This window comes from Pelmatolapia mariae, linkage group LG18 (assembly GCF_036321145.2).
Source record: "Pelmatolapia mariae isolate MD_Pm_ZW linkage group LG18, Pm_UMD_F_2, whole genome shotgun sequence".
Taxonomy (NCBI): Eukaryota; Metazoa; Chordata; class Actinopteri; order Cichliformes; family Cichlidae; genus Pelmatolapia; species Pelmatolapia mariae.
Genome location: NC_086243.1, coordinates 7,042,244 through 7,064,508, shown reverse-complemented (window position 1 = coordinate 7,064,508; position 22,265 = coordinate 7,042,244). Strand labels below are relative to the sequence as shown.

General features: G+C 40.3%; 1 protein-coding gene across 1 annotated transcript in view; it reads left to right on the top strand.

Annotated features, from left to right (window-relative positions):
* Positions 1–22,265, top strand: part of LOC134617588 (cadherin-2B) — a 152,494-nt gene that overhangs the window by 74,652 nt on the left and 55,577 nt on the right. The window contains exons 4-5 of the mRNA XM_063462882.1: positions 13,366–13,485; positions 18,423–18,590. Of these exons, the coding sequence (XP_063318952.1) occupies positions 13,366–13,485; positions 18,423–18,590 (288 nt within the window). The remainder of the gene's footprint in view (positions 1–13,365; positions 13,486–18,422; positions 18,591–22,265) is intronic.

Sequence of the window (22,265 nt, the reverse complement as noted above, 5' to 3'; positions counted from 1 at the left end):
TAATCAAAGCAGTGTGTCATATTGTGCGAAGTGGGTTTTGCAATAATAATGCAGTTATAAGGGAGATGTGTAGTTGAGAGAACCCATTTTGTGGTCTTTTCAGTTATAAAATGTAACATTACCAGATATTATTGTTTTTATATTAAGTATGCAAGCAGACACAAAGCATCCAGAGAGGCTTTCTCTGGCAGACTACAGCTCCTGGTGGTGGTAATGATAGCTAAAAGTCAGACTAACTAATCCTTTGTGCCCTCATTAGCAGCAAATGCTGTTCTGTGACCAAGGATAGCTTCCAATAAACCACACCAGTTCAGACCCAATATGTGGTACTTTAATGTTAATGCAATCCTCTTTTGGCTTTTTTATATTATCTTTCATTTATGGTGTCCGTATGACCAGGTAGCAAGTTTAGGGGGAAAGCTAGCAGCTAGCTTTAACAAATTAGAATTGCGCTGCAGATCTGCCATTGAGTATAAAACCTATAATAGACAACTATAGAGACAACTGTGTAACAAGCAAACAAAAGAATATTTTTAGGTCGTCTCAAGTAACGGTGTGCTACTGCTGACATGGCCCATGAAATAGAGTTGGTAGGGTAGGCTGCCACAGCTTCTGTGTAGCTGCTGGTAGACTTTTATCAAGATAATGCTTTTAAGACACAAATAGTTGAGTTATCCTGATGAATTAACGCTGTCTGTTAATGTTACACACAGTAGCAATGATAACAACATTAACATCACCATCTTATTATTAGCTATAGCACCTCAAAGATAACAACAGACATTTAATGTGGCTATCAGATAACTGCTAAAAGTACTGTAGCAAATGAGTACGTAATCTTTAATATTTTTTTTTTTTGCTATAAATTTTTTTGACAACTCTGCTGTCGGCTCATTTACCACTGTTTTGTTTCATTTTTGAAGCAGTCTATAATTTATGCCACTAACGTCTTTCTATAGTTCCTCTGCTATTGTTTACACAGACTTTTAAAAGTCACAATACTGTCACTCAAGCTAAAAATTACCCCAGAAAGCACATTCTATTAACTTTGATCTTTCAACAAAGATCCTGTAGTAAAGACACGGTGTATCTGATATCCCCATGTCTGTCTTGTTCCTGCAGTATCATAATAGTGTTGGTCCATTGCAACTGACAAATCATATTGCATTGTCATAGCTTTGCAGTGTGGGGGGAAGAAATCCCTTTATGCAAACTCTTCTGGAACAAACTGTAAGCATTTCAAGTGTTTTTCTTTCAATTATTAATTTATACAATATAATAACTATTTTTATCAAGTTAAAGGTCTGCTGTTACAGTAGCCAAATTTAGGTAACTCATGTTTGTTTGCTAGTGATCCTTTTTAAAAGCATTAGCTAACTTCTTGGCTAATGCTAGGTGAATGCTCAGACAACTTCATTATTAAAAACACTAACACGGGGATATCAGATCGGGCGTGCCAGCGCACAAACAAGGAGGAGAAACTAGAACTATGGAAAAGTTGCTCTGGTCCAAAAGCATGTAACAAAATATATGAACCAATTAACATTAATTAACTAATAAAACTAATACAAAACTTTGTAATTCACAATACTTTTCATGATAATGTTGTTGTCACCAGCTGTGCTCGGTCTAAAAGTACTGTTGCCACATGTAGCTACTTGTTGTTGCTCTTATTCACCAGCTCCTCATAGTTTTTGTGTTCACAGACAAGGAAAGCTGCTCAAAACTGCCCTCTAATTTCATTACCTCAACTCTCTGATGTCTTTGGTTTGCTCAGTAGCCGCCTGCAATCCGCTGACTGTCTACAAGACAGCACGGACCCTATGCAGTTGTTAGTTTAACAGGCGAACCTCGTTGCAAAGCTCAACATGAGGTAACATATATTGATTTGCACAGGTTTAAATTGTATCTGGAAACTTCATCACGTCACACATATTTCTTTTTCTCATCTTTCATGTCCTTTCTCCAGACTGATGGAGTAATAAGAGCAAATATGAAATCATAAATAATATCAAGAGCAGGAATAAGATATAACTTGATAGAGTGGGCTATTGAACTTACATTCTGTATACAAACAGAGGCTGAAGCATTTTATTGGTTTACTGTTTAATCAGAATATTGTAGCAGCCAGTGACTGCTGTCAGGCTCTTAAATGATGGATGTCCCACTTGACCAAAGCTAGACAGTATGTTTTATTAGTTGTATCTCCCGGGGCTGAATCGTCGGAAGGAATTTTAGTCAACAGCCTTGAATTTGTGGTGTGTATGGCCCTGCAAAGATATGCCAATTATGCAATGAAAAAGTGAGGTTTTATCAGTTATTGTCTTTAAATTGAACACTAAAGACAGAAATTTAAAACCTCTGTTAGATCCAATGTATTATAAACACCAATTATGAAAATCACTTACTTGTGAGCATGAGCTAATATTTGAAATATAATGAGCATATTAATGTAGCCAGAGGAGTCTTTTTGAGGATTTTGACAGCTGCAGCCATACAGTCTTTATACAGTTCAGCGGCCACAACATTAATGCCTGCAGGGATCTTGTTCACTTTGAATCACCGTTTTGTGCACAGACCTTTTAGCCTTCATCACGATGAAGTCTCAAATGGGTATTGTATGTGAGAAAACCTGCTGTGGTTAAATGCACACGTTCAGTGTGTGGATAGTTTTTAGTAAACTAAGCGGGCTCAGGATTTATTTACAACTGAAGACACAGTCTGAATCCTGCATTTAATGCCTTTACATTAAATGCAGCTTAGTAAAGCTTCTAAAAAGAATCTGGAAAGCTGTTGTTTTTTTTAATACGCACTGCATATCACCTGACTGTGTCCACAAGAAGAAAGCAGCAATCTGCAAGCTGATGTCACTGGTCCATATTTGCATAATGTTTTATCAGAGTGTGTTTTTTTGTCTCTCACAAAATGGACCCGCTCTTCTTGCCAGCCCACAATTATTGGACTACTTCTTAATAAATGTGCATAAAAACATTTATTTCCGTGATCAGATTCAAATTCAAAACAGAAAAGGTCCTTAAAAATGCACTCGAGTCACAGAGTCCCACACGATGAGATTTCTGCCAAACCTGTTTCACATCGGGAGGATTTTTGATCACGAGCGCTGAACATTTATGGCGTCTTTGGGTGCTGCCGGTTAATTCTGCTTGAACCAGATTTGAATCAAAAGCCCAAATAATATATAACTACACTGAGCATAGAGAGATATTGAAGCTATGTTTGTGAATGCACCAGTGCAACATAAATAGATACATTAACACTCATGTCAAGTGCTAGAAATTACATTTCACGTGCTGGGTTTCAAGGTAAATTATCACAGTCGTAAAGATTGCTAAGAATAAAGCACCAAGCACATTTTCATTAAGAGCACCCTGGCTTGTCTTCAAGGTTAAGTTATGCACAGGGTGAAGTTTCTTCTGTGAAATTAAAGGGACACACATCCAGGCTGGTTTGCATACAGTAAAATTCAGAGAGACTGCCCTTTCCCAAAGAAGCGACCCCATTAGTTGTTTGCGCAAGCTCTTGTAATGACCTACTCTTGTATTTTAAAGTTAAGCAACTTCTAGAAGCTGTTTGAATAAGTGCACATCAAATCTGTCCTGGTGTCATCACCTCTAGATTTAGGGGAACTCTGGACCCTGGTACCATCATGAAAGTCAAACCATGGTGGGTTTATTTCTAACCCTAACCAATAAATATTCACGGTTAACTCAAACCAAGTAGTGTTTGTGCCTAAAATCAGCAACACATAGATATCACCAGAAATATGAAGAGATATTGAGATATCCAATTCTGTGCCGATCAAATTAGCCTACAAGACAGCCATGCACAGAAATCTAAACAGGCTGCACTTTGATTCAGATGACAGCCACTGTGACTGGTTATTGATTTGCACATTGCCTTTCTGAAACAAAAAGTGCTAAGTTGTCATTGTATCCAACTATCCATCTCCCATTTCCCCATTTTCATAGCTGTGCCAAGCCACGTATAGACAGCCGATTCCAACAGCTTCTCTCTCTTTTTTTTGGATTGCAGTAATTTCAGTAAAAGTAGCTGTTGTTCAATATTAGCTCCAGCTCCAACACGACTCAGTTTCAGTCACAATTTGTTGAAAGAAATCAAAGCGATTCAACACTGCGGCACAGACGTCTTACTGCCAGCATTTTGGAGGGAGGGGCAATTGCAGAGTAAAGAAAGTTAGACAAATTGGAATTGGCGACTGAAAATAATAATCAACAGCAGACCAAGCTGCGCATCTCAAGGCAAAGTGAAAGTCAACAGTAAACAAGTCCAGTCTTGTGGTCAAAGCTTGGGTCCTGCATGCTCTTTAAAAGTCAGAGGACTGGAGTTTTGGTATGAAGGTTTGAATAGTCAGATGATTTAAATATTAGTCCTGACAGTTTCTTTTTGTGCACTCGAACTGATATTCTATTCAGAACTGGCAGCGAATTAAGCCTCAAGCAAATGACAAATTATCACACTTAAAAGACTGAAATATAATTAAGTAAAAACAACCTGTTCTGTTTCTAATGAATGTTCAACTCAGTGATGCATATGACATGTTAATGAGGTGTCTATCATTGCTTTATACCTCTTCAAAGTCAAAAAGCACTGTTAAAACAACAGCACAAACATGTACTCGTGTTATAAATCTGCTCTCCTGATTGACCGCTGGGAGGAAAATATTCTCTGTGCTGTTCCAGCAGAGCTTTGTGTTCATGTAGCCGGATACAAGGATCCAGGGACTCACTGGTGCCCTTCTCAGATTCTAACACCTAGATCTAGTTTCTCGAGGGCCAGGCGATGAAGGGCATTTGTCCTGCTAAAATCACATTAAAGCATATAGGACATATAGGCTTTACCTTTCTTTAACAGAGTTTTCAATAATGCATGACGTGGAACTAGAATATATAAAACACAAAGTCGTGGTTTTAAAGTACTTGATTTGATTTTTGTGAAACTTTTCTGTTAAGTGCTCACATTCGCTCCCAGTTTTTTCTATCAGGAGTGAACAGGTCAACTGATGCTGTTCAATTTTATTACTCTTTTTGGCATGAAATTGCATCTCTGTTTCTGCCTGCTCACACCAGACAGAGAACATTTCATGGCTGCAGCCAGTAGATATGCACACACACACACACACACACACACACACACACACACACACACACACACACACACACACACACACACACACACACACACACACACACAGAGTCACACAAACCACTTCAAAATCTAAAAAGTCAGATGCAAATACGAACTCATTTTAAATGGGAAGCATGCAGAATCTGTAATAAGTTAGATTAATAGCTGATTTTTAATGACACTGTCACCAGAGCTGCTTGCAGGATGTATGAGGCCTTTCCCTTTTGTTGATTAAATACCTGTGGCCATCACACAGCGGCAGGACTGATACACTACATATGTTTCGTCTTTGCTGATTTAAAAGATGTGCAGCATATAATTATGCAAAGGTCAAACCGTGTGGGCTATTAGAAAGATCATACAGCTGTTATTATTATTATGGGGAGCTCCCAGCTTATGTAATCATGTAAATGACTTAAACAGACTTTTGTTTTTGTTTTAGCATATGCAGCTGGGTCTTGATTGTGTGCATATAAATGTGGACCAAATATGCCGTATGTAACTGAATACAGAGCATTTAATCGCTCGAGCAAATGTACAAATAGAAACACATTTTAGGGAACAACATAAAAAAAGGAGGGATAATCTGCCTATTAGGGAGGCCGTCTATTCATACTCGAGTCGCGTATTCTGCGCTGCTGCTTTGGGACTCAGTTTTCTAGCAGCCTGAACTTTCCTCTCAGCTCATTTGGAAACTGACATCCACTTTAAAACGGGATGATGAGCTGATGTGACTGTCCATAACTGAAACCATGTCTCGACTCCAACTGTGAATAATCTATTCCGCCTCTTAATTATGTATGCATACTGCTCAAGCCTCTTTCCCCACACTGCGCTGTGAATCAAAATGGCAAGAATTACTTGGTCACACCCACCCGGGCTCGTACCCTGTGATTGCACTCGCACAAGGTTTTTGGGAAAATAGAGCCCCAGTTCGTGAAGCAAAGTGTTGTGAAATGCTTCTGCTGTGGCATAAAGGATGGATGGATTTCTCCAAAAAGTGAATACATGCAGCCATTCGTGGAAAGGCAATAAAAAGTAGGTTTCCGGGGCAAACACCTTTAAATCCATTAGAAATCAATCGCGAATACCTCGGCCGGCGGGGACCAGCTGCGCAATCTAAAAGCACAATTTTGAAATTCCTGTTTTTGTTTTTTTTTCATCCATGTGAGGGACACTGTTTATCTCAGGAAAAAAAACAGCACACTTCAGCTGAATTCATGAGGATAGAGAGGAGTTTTTTTCTTTTTTTAAAGCCCCGAAACCGACATTTAAATGAAACTGGAAATCCAGAAAATGAAAATACGTTCTAACCTGATCTGCCTCATTCCAAAAAATTATTTCATTTTCACTTGAAACATGGTGATAGAGTTCATGTCACAGCCACAGCGACCCGATAACATTTCTGTGACCGCCGAAAAAGATGTAAGGTGATTGGGATGCGTGGAATAGGAATGAAATACGAGGAGAGGGCAGAGATTAGGAGGGGGCGGTGGGGGAATTTTGCACTCATATTGCAGTGAGATCTGCAATATGAGTGACAATAAGTATCTAAGATTGTAATTCAAAGCATGCTGGCAGAGGGCTTGTAGGAAACAGTTTGTATGTACAAAAAGTACTCTAATCTCCATTTAAACTCTGCTCAGACCCTTGAAAATGAATTCTACTTTAAGAGGCACTCTTCCCTCTTAAAGTGAGCAGAATTGCTATCAGGAAAACTTTAGAATTTGCCAGAAAAGTGGGTATTATTTGAAATAATTCACCCCTAAACTGGTTTGTTTAGAAAAGTTCTGCAAATTTGGCCTGATGTCCTCGCCATCTGCCTCTTAGAGGGTTTTCCAAAACATCAAGGTCCCTCTTGCGCTGAATTGTTTAATTCAGATTAGAATAATGACCCCGCCAGCATCCTGCGGGGCAAAGCCCAGGAATGTGGGGGTGAGGCAGACGAGGACTATTTAGTAATCCTATCAGCCACCTTATGAGCGTCTGCTCCGCACAGCAGCTCCGTCTTCAGATTGAGTTGTTCAGTCAATCACAGATTCAATATTTCCTTGACGATTCAATATTTACTGAGGCGCTTTGCAGCACGCGTGACCGAGGAACGCTGTGGCGAGGATCCTATCAAACACTCGTTACATCACGCATTTAAGGGTGAGGTTGGGAGGGAGGCGGAGAGGATGGAGGATGTCTCATCTATTGCAACGAGACGCTGATGCAAGGTGTGCTGGAACCGAGCCCGATCCGCTGCTCGAAACGTGTTCCTGCAAACTGTTTTGTGTCGGATTCGCTCGACTGGTTACACACATCTTGTCAGATGTGTATCAGCATTGCAAGAGAATGACTCGCATTTAAAGTTTAACCTTCAGTATAAATATTTAAAAAAACAATATTCTTAGACATATATAGCTGGGGAGAATGAGTCTTGTTCCTGTTGCCCCAGAGGACAGATGTCTTACACTACTGTAGGTCTGCTCCTTTTAGCTGGATGCACAGCACTGTGAATATTGGATCCTTGTGGAGTGTGGCTGTATACATGGAGCACGGTTGGAAGGGTGCATGCCAATAGCTTCGCCTCCGCCTAGCACTTGTTGCATCAACCTCAGAACTATACTGTTTGATCCCTGAGTTTGATTAGTTTTTTATTTTATTTTACTGCTGTCAAAAGAAACATTTTGGTCTACTTAGCTCCTTATGTCCTTCTGCATTTATCTCCAATATCTATATGAAAAAAGAAAGCCTAAAACATAAAGACATTCAGACGCAGATGCTTTGTAGTCTGGGAGCGAAGCTGCAATAGTAGAGTGCTTTGAACTGAAACATAAAGTGCACATAGCGCTGTAATAATTTACATTCAAGCTCGCAAGAAGATGGGAGAAGTGGAGAGAGAAATCAAAACTGAGAATGGATTAAAATTAATGGCCAAGCATCTGAAAACATGGGTCCAGAAAAATATTCCTCTCCTGTTCTGCTCTCTTACTGTGTCTCAGTCCCTCAAACAAAATACACACACTGCAGGCTTTTTACTAAAACTAAAAGCAGATGTAGGTAAACAATAGATTTGTATACATATATATATATATATTTACCATGTAGTTGCACTGCACCCGCCAGCAGGCGTCAATCACAACCCACAGAGTTTGAAATGCCACAGCAGGGTGAGCCGTACTCTGAGATAGATAAATAAATAAATACAGTTGGGATTTCATTTAATTCATTTTTTTTCTTATTTCCAAGATCAGACTTCCGCGCAGTTTGTTTAATGTTTTGCCGCTCTGAGCAGCCACTTCATTTCCTTTGGGCATTGCATTGTAAGACAGTAGAGCACATAAATAACACACTCAAAAATCAAGCATTTGCTAGAATGCGCGCCAACTCTCGGGTATAACTCCAGTTTCTTTAATCTCGGTTGTTATTTTTGCCGGCTTCACAGTCATTTCTGTTTACTGTAAAATTATACTTGTCAAGATAACTGTCCTGATGAGATGGAGAAAGGGGAAGAAGTGGTCCAGCTGATTAGACAAACACATCAGACCTGTCAAATGTATTTAGCGGAAGCGTCTCTTCTAAACATCGCTCGCAGCTTCGACCAAACGTTAATCCATTCGACTGACTCAGTGAAGGTTTGTGAGTGACATTATTGATTGTTTGCCTGCAAATAAAATCTCATGACATCTATTTGTCAAAGAAAACTACTCATTCAGCATAAAATGTGTTCCTGTAAATGATGTTTTTGGTATTTTTGTGCACTGGTCAAAAAATCAAAGGAACACTTTGAAAACACATCAGATCTCAATGGAAAAAGACAATCATGCTGGATACTGATGACTGGAAATGAAATCAACATACAGAGGGCTGAATTCAAAGAAACACAGAAAATCAAAGTGAAAATAATGATGTGGCAAGCTAGAGAGTACAAAAGCGATATATTAGAAGCAGTCAGGATGTCGGGCCCTCAGGCCACCCTCATGAAGTCTGTTCCTGATTGTTTGATCAGAGACATTCACACCAGTGTCCTGCTGGAGGTCATTTTGTAGCTCAGGCAGTGCTCATCCTGTTCCTCCCTGCACAAAGGAGCAGATACCGGTCCTGCTGATTGGTTAAGGACCTTTTTCGGCCCTGACCAGCTCTAGTAGACTAACTGCCTGTCTCCTGTAACCTCCTCCATGTTTTTGAGACTGTGCGGGAGACACAGGAAACCTGTTGGCTATGGCACGTATTCATGTGCTATCCTGGAGAAGTTGGACTACCTGTGCAACCTCTGTAGGGTCCAGGTATCCCCTCATGCTACCAGTAGTGACACTGACTCTAGCCAAATGCAAAACTAGTGAAAAACAGTCCAAAAATATCAGGAGGGAAAAATGTCAGTGTCCTCTACCTGTACAAACATTCCTGTTTTGGGGGTTGTCTCATTGTTGCCCCTCTAGTGCACTTGTTGTTAATGTCATTAACACGAAAGCAGCTGAAACTTATTAACAACCCCCTCTGATACTTAACTGACCAGATCAATATCCCACAAGTTTAAATGACTTGATGCTGATAAAAGCTGTTCCATTTGTTTCATTTTCTGAGCAGTTTATGTTATTATTGTGGTTGTAATGTGTGGCTTCACTTCAAACCCCTTTAAAATTAAAAAGTGTATTGAGATGAACCAGTTGTCTTTTAGTTTTTTGATAAAAATGATACAACAATACATATTTGTGATAAGTAAAAGCATCTTTGTGTGACCCCCTTGTGTAGAAATTGTAGTCGCACTAAATGTTTCTGGTAACTATCGATCAGTACTTAGAGGAGATTTCGCCTGTTTCTTCGTACACAACAGCTTCAGCGTTTAATGTTGGCGGGTTTCCTGCTTCCTTCAGCTCAATCCAAAACATTTCTAATGGATTAAGGTCAGGACTTTGACTTGGTCGTTCCAAACCATTGGCTTTATTCTTCTTTCACTAATCTTTGGCTGAGGGTCATTGTCTTACTGCATGACTCACTTTCTCTTGAGATTCAGTTCGCAGGCAAATGTCCTGACATTTTCTTTAAGAAATCGCTGGTGGAATTCAGAATTCATTGCTTCCCCTATTGAATGTAAGCCGTCCTGGCACAAATGGAGAAAAACAGACCTAAACTATCATACTGATACAGATGACAGTAACTGCAGGTGGGATAAGGTTCTTACGCTGGATTATTGTATCTTTCTTTCTCCATACATGAAGTGTCTTATTTAAACCAAAATTTGTTGCATTATTCCAAAAGCCTTCAGGTTTGTTCTCGTGATCTTTGGAAAACAACAGACAGGCAGCAGCTTCTCTTTTTGAGAGCAGTATCTTTCTCACTGCAGCCAAGCTATGCACAGATTCAGATTTCAGTGCTCTCTTGAACTCATGAATATGAACATTAGCCAATGTGAGAAAGACCTTTAGCTGGTTACAGGTTACCTTTGCATAATCACTGACCTCCCACACTATGCCTTGCTCTTGCTGTGATCTCTCCTGTGGAGGGCAACAACAGTCTTGAATCTTTTGAACCAATGCACTCGAAACTTTGTCTGAAGCCCTTTGAAAGCGTGTTTGTTTATTTACCTCCTCACACATTTGTTGTGAAGCTCAGACTTTAATTGATCTTTGTTCTCTTAAAGAAGGTTACATACTTTTGGCAGTATATCAGTTTTCATAGAAAATCTGAAACTGTTCAGAAGCTTCCACTTGAGCCCAGTGGTTCTCAAATTCTGGCGGGTGGGGGGAAAACTCAAGCAAACCTTTAAGGCTAGTCTGTAGAAATAATCCTAAAGAAAGAAAATAATGGGAATCCAGTCTTTAAGTGCTAACGTATGAACCCTGCTTCCGGGTCCAAACTACTCTGCATTTATTAAGGCTGCTGTGATTTTAACATATTATAATGCTCTGTATCTTGTTCTGTTTCATCTGAACACAGCCCCTGAACAAAAAGGCAGTGGTCAATGTTGGGCTCTCTTGGTTTTTATTACCACTGTTCATTTTAAAGCTCAGTTTTTAAAACCTTACAATGTAACTACAGCCCAGCCCATGCAGCAGTATATTAATGACAAACCTCTACTGTGGATCGATTATCTCAGTTGTTCTCCTGACTGAGGTTTGGCCCGTTTACAGCGTCCTGCCATGTAATTGCATTTGTCCCGAAACATCGGAAGCCCTCATGTTAACTTTTATTGAGTGGAAAAAAGTTAGCGTTTATCCTCCAGCTTCACTGTGTTTATTTTATGCTAACCATAGCTCTGTAGCCCGCCACCACGTAGCACATCATTATAGACCAGCTAGCCAAACTTCAGTAACACTACAAACATCGCTGCTGTTTAGTTTCCTGTCTTCATTTATGTTGGAAGTGATAGCAGAGTTGTACGTTTTAATTTTTCAGAAATCCCTCAGTCAGAACATGGTGTGTCATCTTTAGATGGAAACTAGCGAGCTAACTTCCTGCTAACTTCTAACTCTGTTAAATTTCATAAATCCTGTTTTCATGGATGCCTGGATGTTAAACTTAATTGTTACACCTGGTAAAGCAGCAACGCTGATCATTTTATTACAGATGAAAGGATTTAGACAGTTTGTAACTCTCAGTGATGCCGCAGTGTTTGTTTAACTTTAAAGCGGAGTTTGGACCCAGAAACAGCTAATGGTGCATAAAGTCAGGGAAAATTAGACAAAGGGAAACCTCAAAGAAGGCACAAAGACCAAATAACTATCAAAATAAAGAAGGAAGTGAAACATGATAACTGAACTGAAAAACAAACACGAATTAACTTAACTGACACAAGAGGATGAAAAATAAACTCTAAAAAAACGGGAACTGAAAATGGAACAAACCAGCAATATGAACAGAACTATAAGCAGGAAAGTAAGTAATACAAACTAAGAATCACCAGAAAATACTCAAAATAAAGCAAAACCATAAAGTCCATAAACACGAGATGCTGTGGCAGTATGGTCGAAGCTCATGTTATGTTATTTTGCGTAAAATCTTGCTGTGAAACCAGTTCAGTCAAGTAGAAAGTAAGACACGTCCAGCTAAGCTTGAGCTTTGCTAATATGACAAAGTATAAGGGGGAAAAATGTTGAAGTACATCAGTAAAAATATGTCAAATGTACATGTACTTAGTTACTTTCTACTACAGATGAAAAGAGCTATAAAATGAGATCCTAGTTGTAACAAACTAAAATGATCTTTTGTTTTTACATGTGCGACTGCATGACGAACTGAATCCACACTAAGTCTTCTTTGAAACAAACAAAACCTCTCTCCCATCAGTCTTTAGCTCTCTGAGGTGCAGCGCTTATATGCTTTACATCTGCTTTCTGTCAATAACAGCTCTGATTCGTAACTACCCGCAATGGATCAGTAACCGGTTGATCTAATGCCCCCTTTCTGCTCTCCCTACGCAAGCACACACGTACTTTAAACTGCACGTTTGTTGTTGTTGCTGTTGGTGGTGGTTGGCTTTTTGGGGTTTTTTTCTTCCATAGTGATTCTCTCAAGGCTTTGATCAAATATAGAATAGAAGCTGCTCCCTCAAATCCACGTCTTCCTCCTCCATCTCATCTGCCTCTGAGTACCGTTGGAAGAAGTCATTCCCCATACACTTATGTATAAATACAGACATGCACCATATAAATACATGATATATGAAAAGTGTTTACGCTTCATATATTCATATAGTTTCATTTTTTGTCAAAAATATACCCCCCCAAAAATATTTCCTGGCAAATTGACTCAGCAAGAGCCGTAGAAAGAAGATTTAGGAGAGGGTGAGAGAGGCCTGTTGAAGGGACAGACAGTCCGATTGAGAGAGGAAGCAAACGGGAATTGGAGACAGAGATGAAGAGAAATGAAGTGAGACAGAGGGAATCGGGGGGGGTGGAGAGGAAGGTGAGCGACAAGAGAGATGAAGGAGAGCGTGTGTGTGTGTGTGTGTGTGTGGGTGGGGGGGAAGGATAAACTATTTGTCACGCTGCTGACGGAGAGAGATTGAAAAAGAAGGAGTGGGAGAGAAGAGTGGAGGTTGTCTTGATATAATGCTTTCTTATGCTCTTAAAGTACCGCTGTAGTCTGTCCACTTAGCTCCAGCTCTGGCTTGTTTTGTTGCTTATTTCCTTTCTCTTCTTCTTTTTTCCTCCTTTTCTTTATTTCCCTTTTGTCCTTCCTCCCTCCTTCCTTCCTCGTCTGCCCTCCCCGCAGGCACGTCTATAATCCAGGTGACGGCGACAGATGCTGATGACCCGACGTATGGGAACAGCGCCAAGCTCGTGTACACACTGGTGCAGGGCCAGCAGTACTTCTCTGTCGATCCCCAGACAGGTGAGGGTGCTTATGTGCGTTTGCGTGTAACACACGTGGGCGGACGAATGTAAAAGATGCGCAGATGTCAGAAGGCAAACACGCACGCATGCAGCAGGAAAGCGACATACGTGCAAGATGTTCAGGAGCGAACAGCTGAGCTCGGTCTTCACAGTACCCGACATGTCTGTGCTGTGTGACGGCCTAAGGAGACGCACACGTGTTTGTGCAGGTGTGCGTGAGACACAGGTGGAGTGAAACACTGGCGAACCCGTGGACCTGCATGCATGAGTACAGAAACATGTCTCTGACTTACACACACACACACACACACTGAAAGCAACACTTCCCCCCCAGCGCAACTCCCATTCTCTTGTCACACTTAGTCATCCATCTTTCTCTCTTCCCCTTTTCCCACTTGTGCCCCATCAAACACACACACACTTGCTCTTTCAAGCACACCCCTGCCGCCCCCCCACCTCCACCTCTTTCCCCCTCTGCGGTTCGCTCCAGCATGAGCTGGCAGAAATATATTCACGCCGCCAGGCTGCGTGTGCCGAACAACAGCCTAATATTATTATTTCTGGGTGAAGCAAAAGCGAAAAAGACGCGTTTAAAGACACACGTCAGCGAAGGCTCATGATCTCTGATGCAGGGCAGATTACAAAAGGGCTTGAAGAAGGCGTCTGGCGTGCCTGTTGTCACCGTGTCGGAGTCTCGCACACGTCACCTGAGGGCAAAAAGTTTTATTGTCGAGCGTGGAGGGGTTGAGGGCGAAGGAGGGCGCTTTATTTATTAATTTATTTATTTAACTTTATGATGATTACTTTTTTAGCAGTCTACCTTGGAGGGGACTTTTAGCTCTGTTTATTCAGAAATGGAGCTCTGACTGTCTTGATGTTGTAGGTGCTGTTTTGATAGGCAGCGCGCATTGAAGAGACATTAAGTTTCACAGTTAAACTCCATATCTATTAACTTTTTCAGATTTTTTTTTCTGTCTGCCTGTAGAAGTGAGAGCCTCCATGTGAGCGTTTATTTTGCCCACACAGTCACAGGTGGCCAGCACTCGTGTTTTGCTCATTGAATGTCAATGCTTGGTAATTGATTGCCTCGGCACGTGAGGACCTCTCAAATAACCAAAGGGAGCTGCAGGACTCTTTGAAATATAAGCCTAATTCCACACAGTGTGTATTAGCCGTGACACTGTGCTTTCAGAAGAGCTTCAGCATTCCGAACATGTCCGCTCTCCTCTTCTCGACTCCCTATCTCCCTCTTTTCAATCACCCCCCATTTCTCGTCGGTTCCATCACCGAGGGTCTTTTTCAGAATGTGCACTCGGAGGCGAGCGCGTTCGCTCATACATTTACTTTGTTTGTTTATGAATTCTGCTCAGAAAGCTCGACATATTTCTGCCTGTTCGTTCGTTAGCATTCAAAACAGCCCGGGCTGAATGTGATTCACCTTGAGCTGCCAAGTCATCCAGGCCGGTGTTTTTTGGTTGATGCTGGGCGAGAGCGGGCAGAATTTGATGTGCAACATCCAATCACATGTAGCAGAATGAGGTCATTTACACGGGGGAGGTGATCGATGTCGAACGCGAGTAAATGATTCGTCTTTGTGTGCCGCTAAAGAGCATGAGACACAGAACGTGATTTTATGCTCTGTCAGCATGTCTATCTGCTGCAGCGTGGTGATTTGTCTTTTCCAGATGAGCCCCCTTTTCACATATCTGTTTATGTACGTGTGTTTCTGTGCGCCTTCAACGGGACATTAAGTTATATATTGTAGCTGTCAAATGGAAAGTGAGTGTCTCCAAAATGTCAGAAAAACTGCCACATTGTCAGGAAAAGCAGCTCGGTGATGGCGCACGTCGATATTGTCCAATAGGCTTTGAAAGGGCAAAGCAGAACTTTAAAAACACTTCGATTAAACTCAAATTACGGGCTTTTAACACAGAAACAAATTGAGGATTGCTTTGGAAATGATAAAACAACTGCTAACATAAGTGGTAACTTTACAGTTTATTGTGTCATAAGCTGAATTTTATACGCCATAAACTGGTCTGTTGTGTTGCGTTTAAGTACACCAGTAAAATTACAGTTCTGTTGTCATGGGAAGGATGAGTAAACCACAGTACCAACAGAGATGCCACCATCTAAAATTAAAGCAAGTTTATTTGTTGAAGGCGCTGCCATGCTGTTTGTGTAAAGTTTGAATGAATTTGATATCATTTGTTGTGTTTCCTAATGTTTTCCTTTCGCCGCGTCTGCCATGCTCCTCTGTCACTGCCCTCCTGTTTGTCTCTGTGTTAGTTTTTCGTACTTTCATAGTTTTTTTTTTGTTTTGCTTTGATATCTTTTACTTTTTTGTGCACTTGACAGTTTGCTCTCTCCCTCGGTCAGTTGTCCGTCCATCTGTTTGCCCTCCACTTCTCCTCATGTTCCCAGGTTGTTCTTTGTGCTTTCCTCTACTTTTTTTTATGGTGTTTTTTTTTAACCTTCTTTGTTTTAAAGCTCACTTGTTGGTGTCTAAACCTTCTACACACATAACAGAACCTTGCTATATTGATTTCAGTGCATTGTAAAAGTAACTTGATTGGTAGATGTCAGGACTTTTAAATTGATCATTTATGAGAATAGTTACACATACAGTCAAGTGAAAAGAATGTTTTCATAGGGCTCTGTGCAGTCCTGTGAGAAATTAAATATGGCTTGTGATTCAATAGTTTGTAAAACTACCTTAAGCAGCAGCTGGATGATTTTATCTGTCTCACAGATCATTGTGGAGACATCTTGGCCCACTCCTGTTTGCAGCATTATTTGTTTATGCGCAGCTAAAAGTCCCACTGCAACATTTCAGTCAGGTTGAGATCTAAACTTGGCCGACTCATTGCAACACCTTAATGCTATTCTGTTGTAGATTTACTACTTCGCTTGGGATCATTGCCTTGTTGCATGACCCAGTTTTGGACAACATTTGGCCTCACATTTGGCTCCAGAATACTTTGATATAAAGAGTAGTTCATTGTTAACTCAATGACCGAAAGGTGCCCAGGTCCTGTGGTTAGAAAACAAGCCCAAATCATCAACCCTCCACCACCATGCTTAACAAGTGTTTGTGCTGACATGCAATGCTTGGTTTGCTCCAAGTGCAGTCCTGTGTGTCTTGGCCAAAAGTCTCTGCTTTGGTCTCATCTGTCCAGCAGACACTCCTGGGAAGATTGTAGCATTGCATTAACCTCAATGCTCCAGACCAGCAAACTGCCAAAACAGCTACAGAGGTGCCAATGATTAGTTACCAATGTTCATTTGATTAGCGGCACCGAGCTGTTACTTACCCTCTTAATTTCTATGGAAGCTCTGATGATGTTTTTCACAGGACTGCATAGAGTCCTATGAAAACATTGTTTTCACATGACTATATTTATCTGCAAAATATACAAAATAAACTTGCACCTGATTTACAGAGGGTGCAACGAATAATTCAGAAATTAGTAATTAATCCAGCACGTTACCTTTATTTTGCAGAGGCCTGATGGTAGTTTGCCTGCATTAATATTTGCATGGGGATTCAAGTGGTCCATTTACTGTAATACTATTTTTTTTATAGCTAACTACATGAAACTACAAATGATTAGCGGCTGTAAAAGGAAGAAAGTGAGTGTTGATTTTGTCATTCTCTGCTACAAGTGAGCAACATTTGACAATTCCCACCCCATTTTATTTCATCTTGACTGCTGTGAAGGAATATACAGGCAGTGCATTCCTCAGGCGGCACACACTTGACATTTTTTTCAGTGCTCGTGCAACAGGACTGTGGTTGTGTCGTGCTCACAGAGCGACGTCATCATGGATAAATCTCACAAATCTGAGCCTGAGGAATACATCACTGTGACCAAGCATTTTATACAAAGCCAGAGCTGACATTCTTGCCCTTTCACATGAAAAGTGGGTTGTTTTATTTTTGGGTGTTATGTATGACCTGTTAACAAGTGGACATTCTTTTGCAATAAAATCAACTGAGTGGTATTTTTCTGCTGGCTTGTGACCTTTTTGTGATACATTTGTTTCATTTTGCATGTACATTGTTTAAGTTTGCGGGAATGTGTACTCTTCAAAACTGGCAACACTGCTAATTAGTTTTTATGTGACTCTAATGGAATGACCAGTACTTAGATTTCTAAATAAGAGTTGCAGACCATCAGGAGCAAACTGTGTTATATAATAACTTGTTAACATTTATACCTGAAGGCTAAATGGCATACTGGAAATCAAGAATGACCTTTCATTAATGACTTCCTAACATGTGTAACTGCGGTGTTGATGAAGTCTTTAATAAAGGGTCATGACTTTCTCAGTTCATAACGGGAAGCCAGATCTTTTGTTATAAATGTTAATAAGTCATTAATAAAAGGTTACGGTGTCTGTTTATTAATTTACCACTTCATAGGACATTTAGTTCTTGTCAGATCTATTGGCGGTTCTGACTCAGTCATCAATAAAGACTTATTACATTAACACAATTCTTAAAGACTGATCACAGCATGTGGATTTTACTGCAAACAGTCAAATTAACCACCACTTGTAAACTCCGAAAGCTGTGCCTAATTAGAAAGTGGTACCTTCAAATGTCTAACAGATAGATTCACAATCATCATACCAAAGGTGTGACTGCAATATTGTATCTGTTCCGAGAGTAAGAAGATTGTAAGGTAGTTATAGATGTGAAGAGAGCAGGATGAGGTCCCGGTGTGCTGAGAGATTTTCTTCCAAAACAGAGCGCAGGCCAGAAAGTATATTTTTAAGGCCAGAAAGTTCAGTTAATCATAAAGTTAGAAATATTGATCACAAAAGAGTTTCAGTCTCACGCAGATGTATTGTGATCATTTGTTGCCAAGTAGTAGAAACCAAGGTTCATGGTCATTGTGATGCTACCCTATGTGTGTGTGTTTTCTCCAGGTATTCTACGAACAGCTGTACCCGATATGGACAGGGAGACCCAGGACCAGTACCTGGTGTTGCTTCAGGCTAAAGACATGGGGGGGCACCTAGGAGGATTATCTGGGACCACCACTGTAACCGTCAGGCTTACCGATGTTAATGACAACCCACCACGCTTCACACAGAGTGAGTAACTCAGCAGCTCATACCGCTACCAAATAAAATATAGAACAGGAATAGAGAGGCAGCAGTCTGGGGGAAATTACTGCTGCAGAGAGTGCATCACATCCCACATACATGCACGATAACTGTACATACTGCCCACTGCTCACGAGAGCACACGCCGTGCAAGAACAGTGGAGCCATCAGCCAGTGTAAAATAACTGTGTGTACTTTTAACCATTTTGTTATGCCTGTAAGTTTCTAGCTTCCGATATAGGGAAGGGATGAAGAGAAAACAAACACTGGGCTGCATAACAGCATAAACACCATGTTTGTTTTGCACCAGAAGGCAGAAGAGTTGTCGGACCTTTCTGACCTGCAGGTCCTGTCAGGATTTTCACAGCAGCAGTCAGGCAGAGGAGATTCCTGCAGGGCTGCAAAGTACCTCATCAAACATTCAGCCATGGATTTAGCTTGCCTCTGCTATGATAGATCGGTTGCTATTTCCAACAGCAGCTACACTGTCAGATTATATCAGACAATCTGACAGTACGTCAATGTAGGAAACCCTAATTGGCTTCCTAATAACTTTGATTATGGTTAACTGAATTACACTGTTTGCAATCATGACATCGTTTTAGTAAAAATCATAGATGTGATAGGTCTTTCTTACTTGCAGTCTATGAAATATGTTTTTGATAAATGAAATCAAATTAGACTTTACTCTTGTGGATTAAACAAAATATAGACCAAATTAGCGGTTGGCATAATGGTGAAGATGATGTAATCAAGACGGGTTATTAGATATTATTGTCCTGTTGGCAATTATAATGTTAATCATTCTTCGAAATAGGAGGCAGCGCTGATCTTCTTCTTCATGTACTAGACTGATGTGAATAAGAGGCTGGGATTAATTAATTCTCTTTTTTGGTATGTCACCAAAAGAATGGTAGGTGTGTTCTTTCATACCCTCGAAAGGACAAGCTAGTTAGGCCTCCTGTGAGTGATCAAGAGAATCATGTGGCCTTGGTTGCCAGGGTTCTCCTCGTACTTTACTTAAGGTCGTCCTTTCTGCCATTTCTCGTCTAAGCAGCTCCGTCTCCTCCAGTTTAATTGCTGACCCTTCTTCCAATTAAAGTGACGAGGACAGGAGTTGGGAAATCACTTTTGTATGACTGCTGTAGAGGAGCTGGTAGGAACCATACAGTACTATGCATAGTTTACTTCCAAGGACCTTGACTTTCTTGCAGTTTTTTAAAGTGGCCTTGATCAGTAGCCCTTCAGCTTTCTGAGGGTCTTTCAAAGTTTTGCTTTGGATATTTGCTGATTTCCACTCATTTTCAGTCCAGTCCTTATACTGACCATTTTTAGAAGGTTTATGTATTTATTTAATAATATGTGCTATCACTTAACACTGAGCTATGAATCATCATGGGGCGACCGTGGCTCAGGGGGTTGGGAAGGGCACCTGTAACCGGAAGGTTACAGGCCTCTCTGTCCTGGTCGTTGTGTCCTTGGGCAAGACGCTTTACCCTACCGCCTACTGGTGTTGGCCAGAGGGGCCGATGGCGCAATATGGCAGCCTCGCTTCTGTCAGTCTGCCCCAGGGCAGCTGTGGCTACAACCGTAGCTTGCCTCCACCAGTGTGTGCATGTGAGCGTGAATGAATAATGTCATTGTAAAGCGCTTTGGGTGCCTTGAAAAGCGCTATATAAATCCAATGCATTATTATTATTATTATTATTATTATCAAAGCCTGAAAAAAGAAACATCACTCAAGTAGTGAGCCAGTTTTGTGTCTATACATCAAAGACAACTTAGCAAAGAACCCATTTTAAATTGTATCTGTAGGATAGATGATGGATCTTTAGGCACTCTGTTACACTTAGACTCTAATAAAAGCATATAATGTGTAACAGTTTCTTCAGTTGTATCTATAAAAATGTACCAAGAATCTATCACAGTTTGACACATATAAAGCAGTATTTTGGTAACAAGAACTATTAGCTGAATACTTGGCGTATCTCAGCATAGTGTGCATTATGTAAATAAAAAAATCCGAAGGAACTGCTCAAGTGGAGGACAAAAGAATCAATCTAAAACAGATCAACTGTATATGACATTCATGTCCTTAAGAGGTATTAAAAAATTCAGCAAAGACCTGAAACAAGAACTGAGAGATGCATCTTGGCCTTCGGTTGATCCATATTTCCCATTTTCTTAGCAATATATGGAGAAAAGAGGATCGCCTCAAGACTGTACAGTACTGTAAGTTACTTTACTAAAAGTGTTAATGAGATAGATAGATAGATAGATAGATAGATAGATAGATAGATAGATAGATAGATAGATAGATAGATAGATAGATAGATAGATAGATAGATAGATAGATAGATAGATAGATAAAAATAACAGCATAAAGCATCTTTGGCATAGCAATTGCATTCTTACACATTTTTTCTTTTCATTAGAACTTTGAAAAAGTAATTGAGCTTTGGTGTGATCTGAAGGCTGTTGTAAAATAGGAGCGACTACAATTTGAAATTCTTTTCTATAAATGAAATTCAAGGCAAAGTCATTTTAAATGAGATTGTGTGTGACTGAACCAACCGTACTCAGACATTAAGTTTGAAAGATACAGCAATTGCTTGTTGTTGAGCTTCTCCCAGTTTTCATACAAGTCACTGAGTCAGAAACTTATAATTAAACGGATTTCATATAATTTCATTGTCAGAATAAGGATTTTAGCTCACATGGTAGTGGGAGTTTAATATTTCTTGGTAATATTTAGACATTTTATTTATCAATAACAGCTGTCGATATGTATGCTGATCATAACAGTGTGTTTAGATCTGAGTTACAATCTTAGTAGCAGTATAACTAGTTTGCATTTCTCTGTGCTGTGCTGAAAAAGTCACTGTTTTCTAAATCAAACAGCATGGGGTGAAAGTGCCGTAGTGTATCAGAAACCACAGGAGCTGTAGAGCATTTCCGATGCTCAAGCACAGGGAAGCTTTCTGCTAAAATCTGATGGAAAACTCGAGATGAATGCATGACTCCATCGCCGAATGTGGATATGCAGGTAAAGCCGACAGAACCGCTTCCATATGACAGTGACATCACGTACCAATTCTTGGAATGAGGTCTACAACACGGGAGCAGAGGAATACAGACTCAAGAGCTTGAGACTTGGTCTGTGCCATGACTGTGCTTTGAAAAATTCATGAGTTTCATTGTTTTTGTTGCCAAATTGCCAAGGTTTTGGAGCTGTGAGAGCACCTCTTGTTAAATACAGAATTTAAATGAACTGCAGATCTGTTTCACTGATACTTTTATTCATCAATTTGGTTCATTTAAAGTAATTTGTTTTAAACGTAGCTTAAAATGTAATATTTTTGAAAGGCTTTTGTAGCTTAGCTTGCTACGTTAGCTTCAGTGTCATTTGAGGTAATATAGAATAACTGATGGCTTACTCATACGCTTCCCAAGTAGCACGTTCTAAGCTGTGTAACAGCCTCTGTTATAGCACCACCTGGTCATCTTTTTTAATGAGCAGTGAGTAAATCCACAATATGTTCTTAGTGAATGTAGAGCAGTGACACGCACCTGTCCCTTTAGCCAGGTCTCCCTGCTGGAGTCTCAAATACTTCTCTTTTGTGACAGCCATCAAATATCTCATCAAATATGAACACTTGTAAA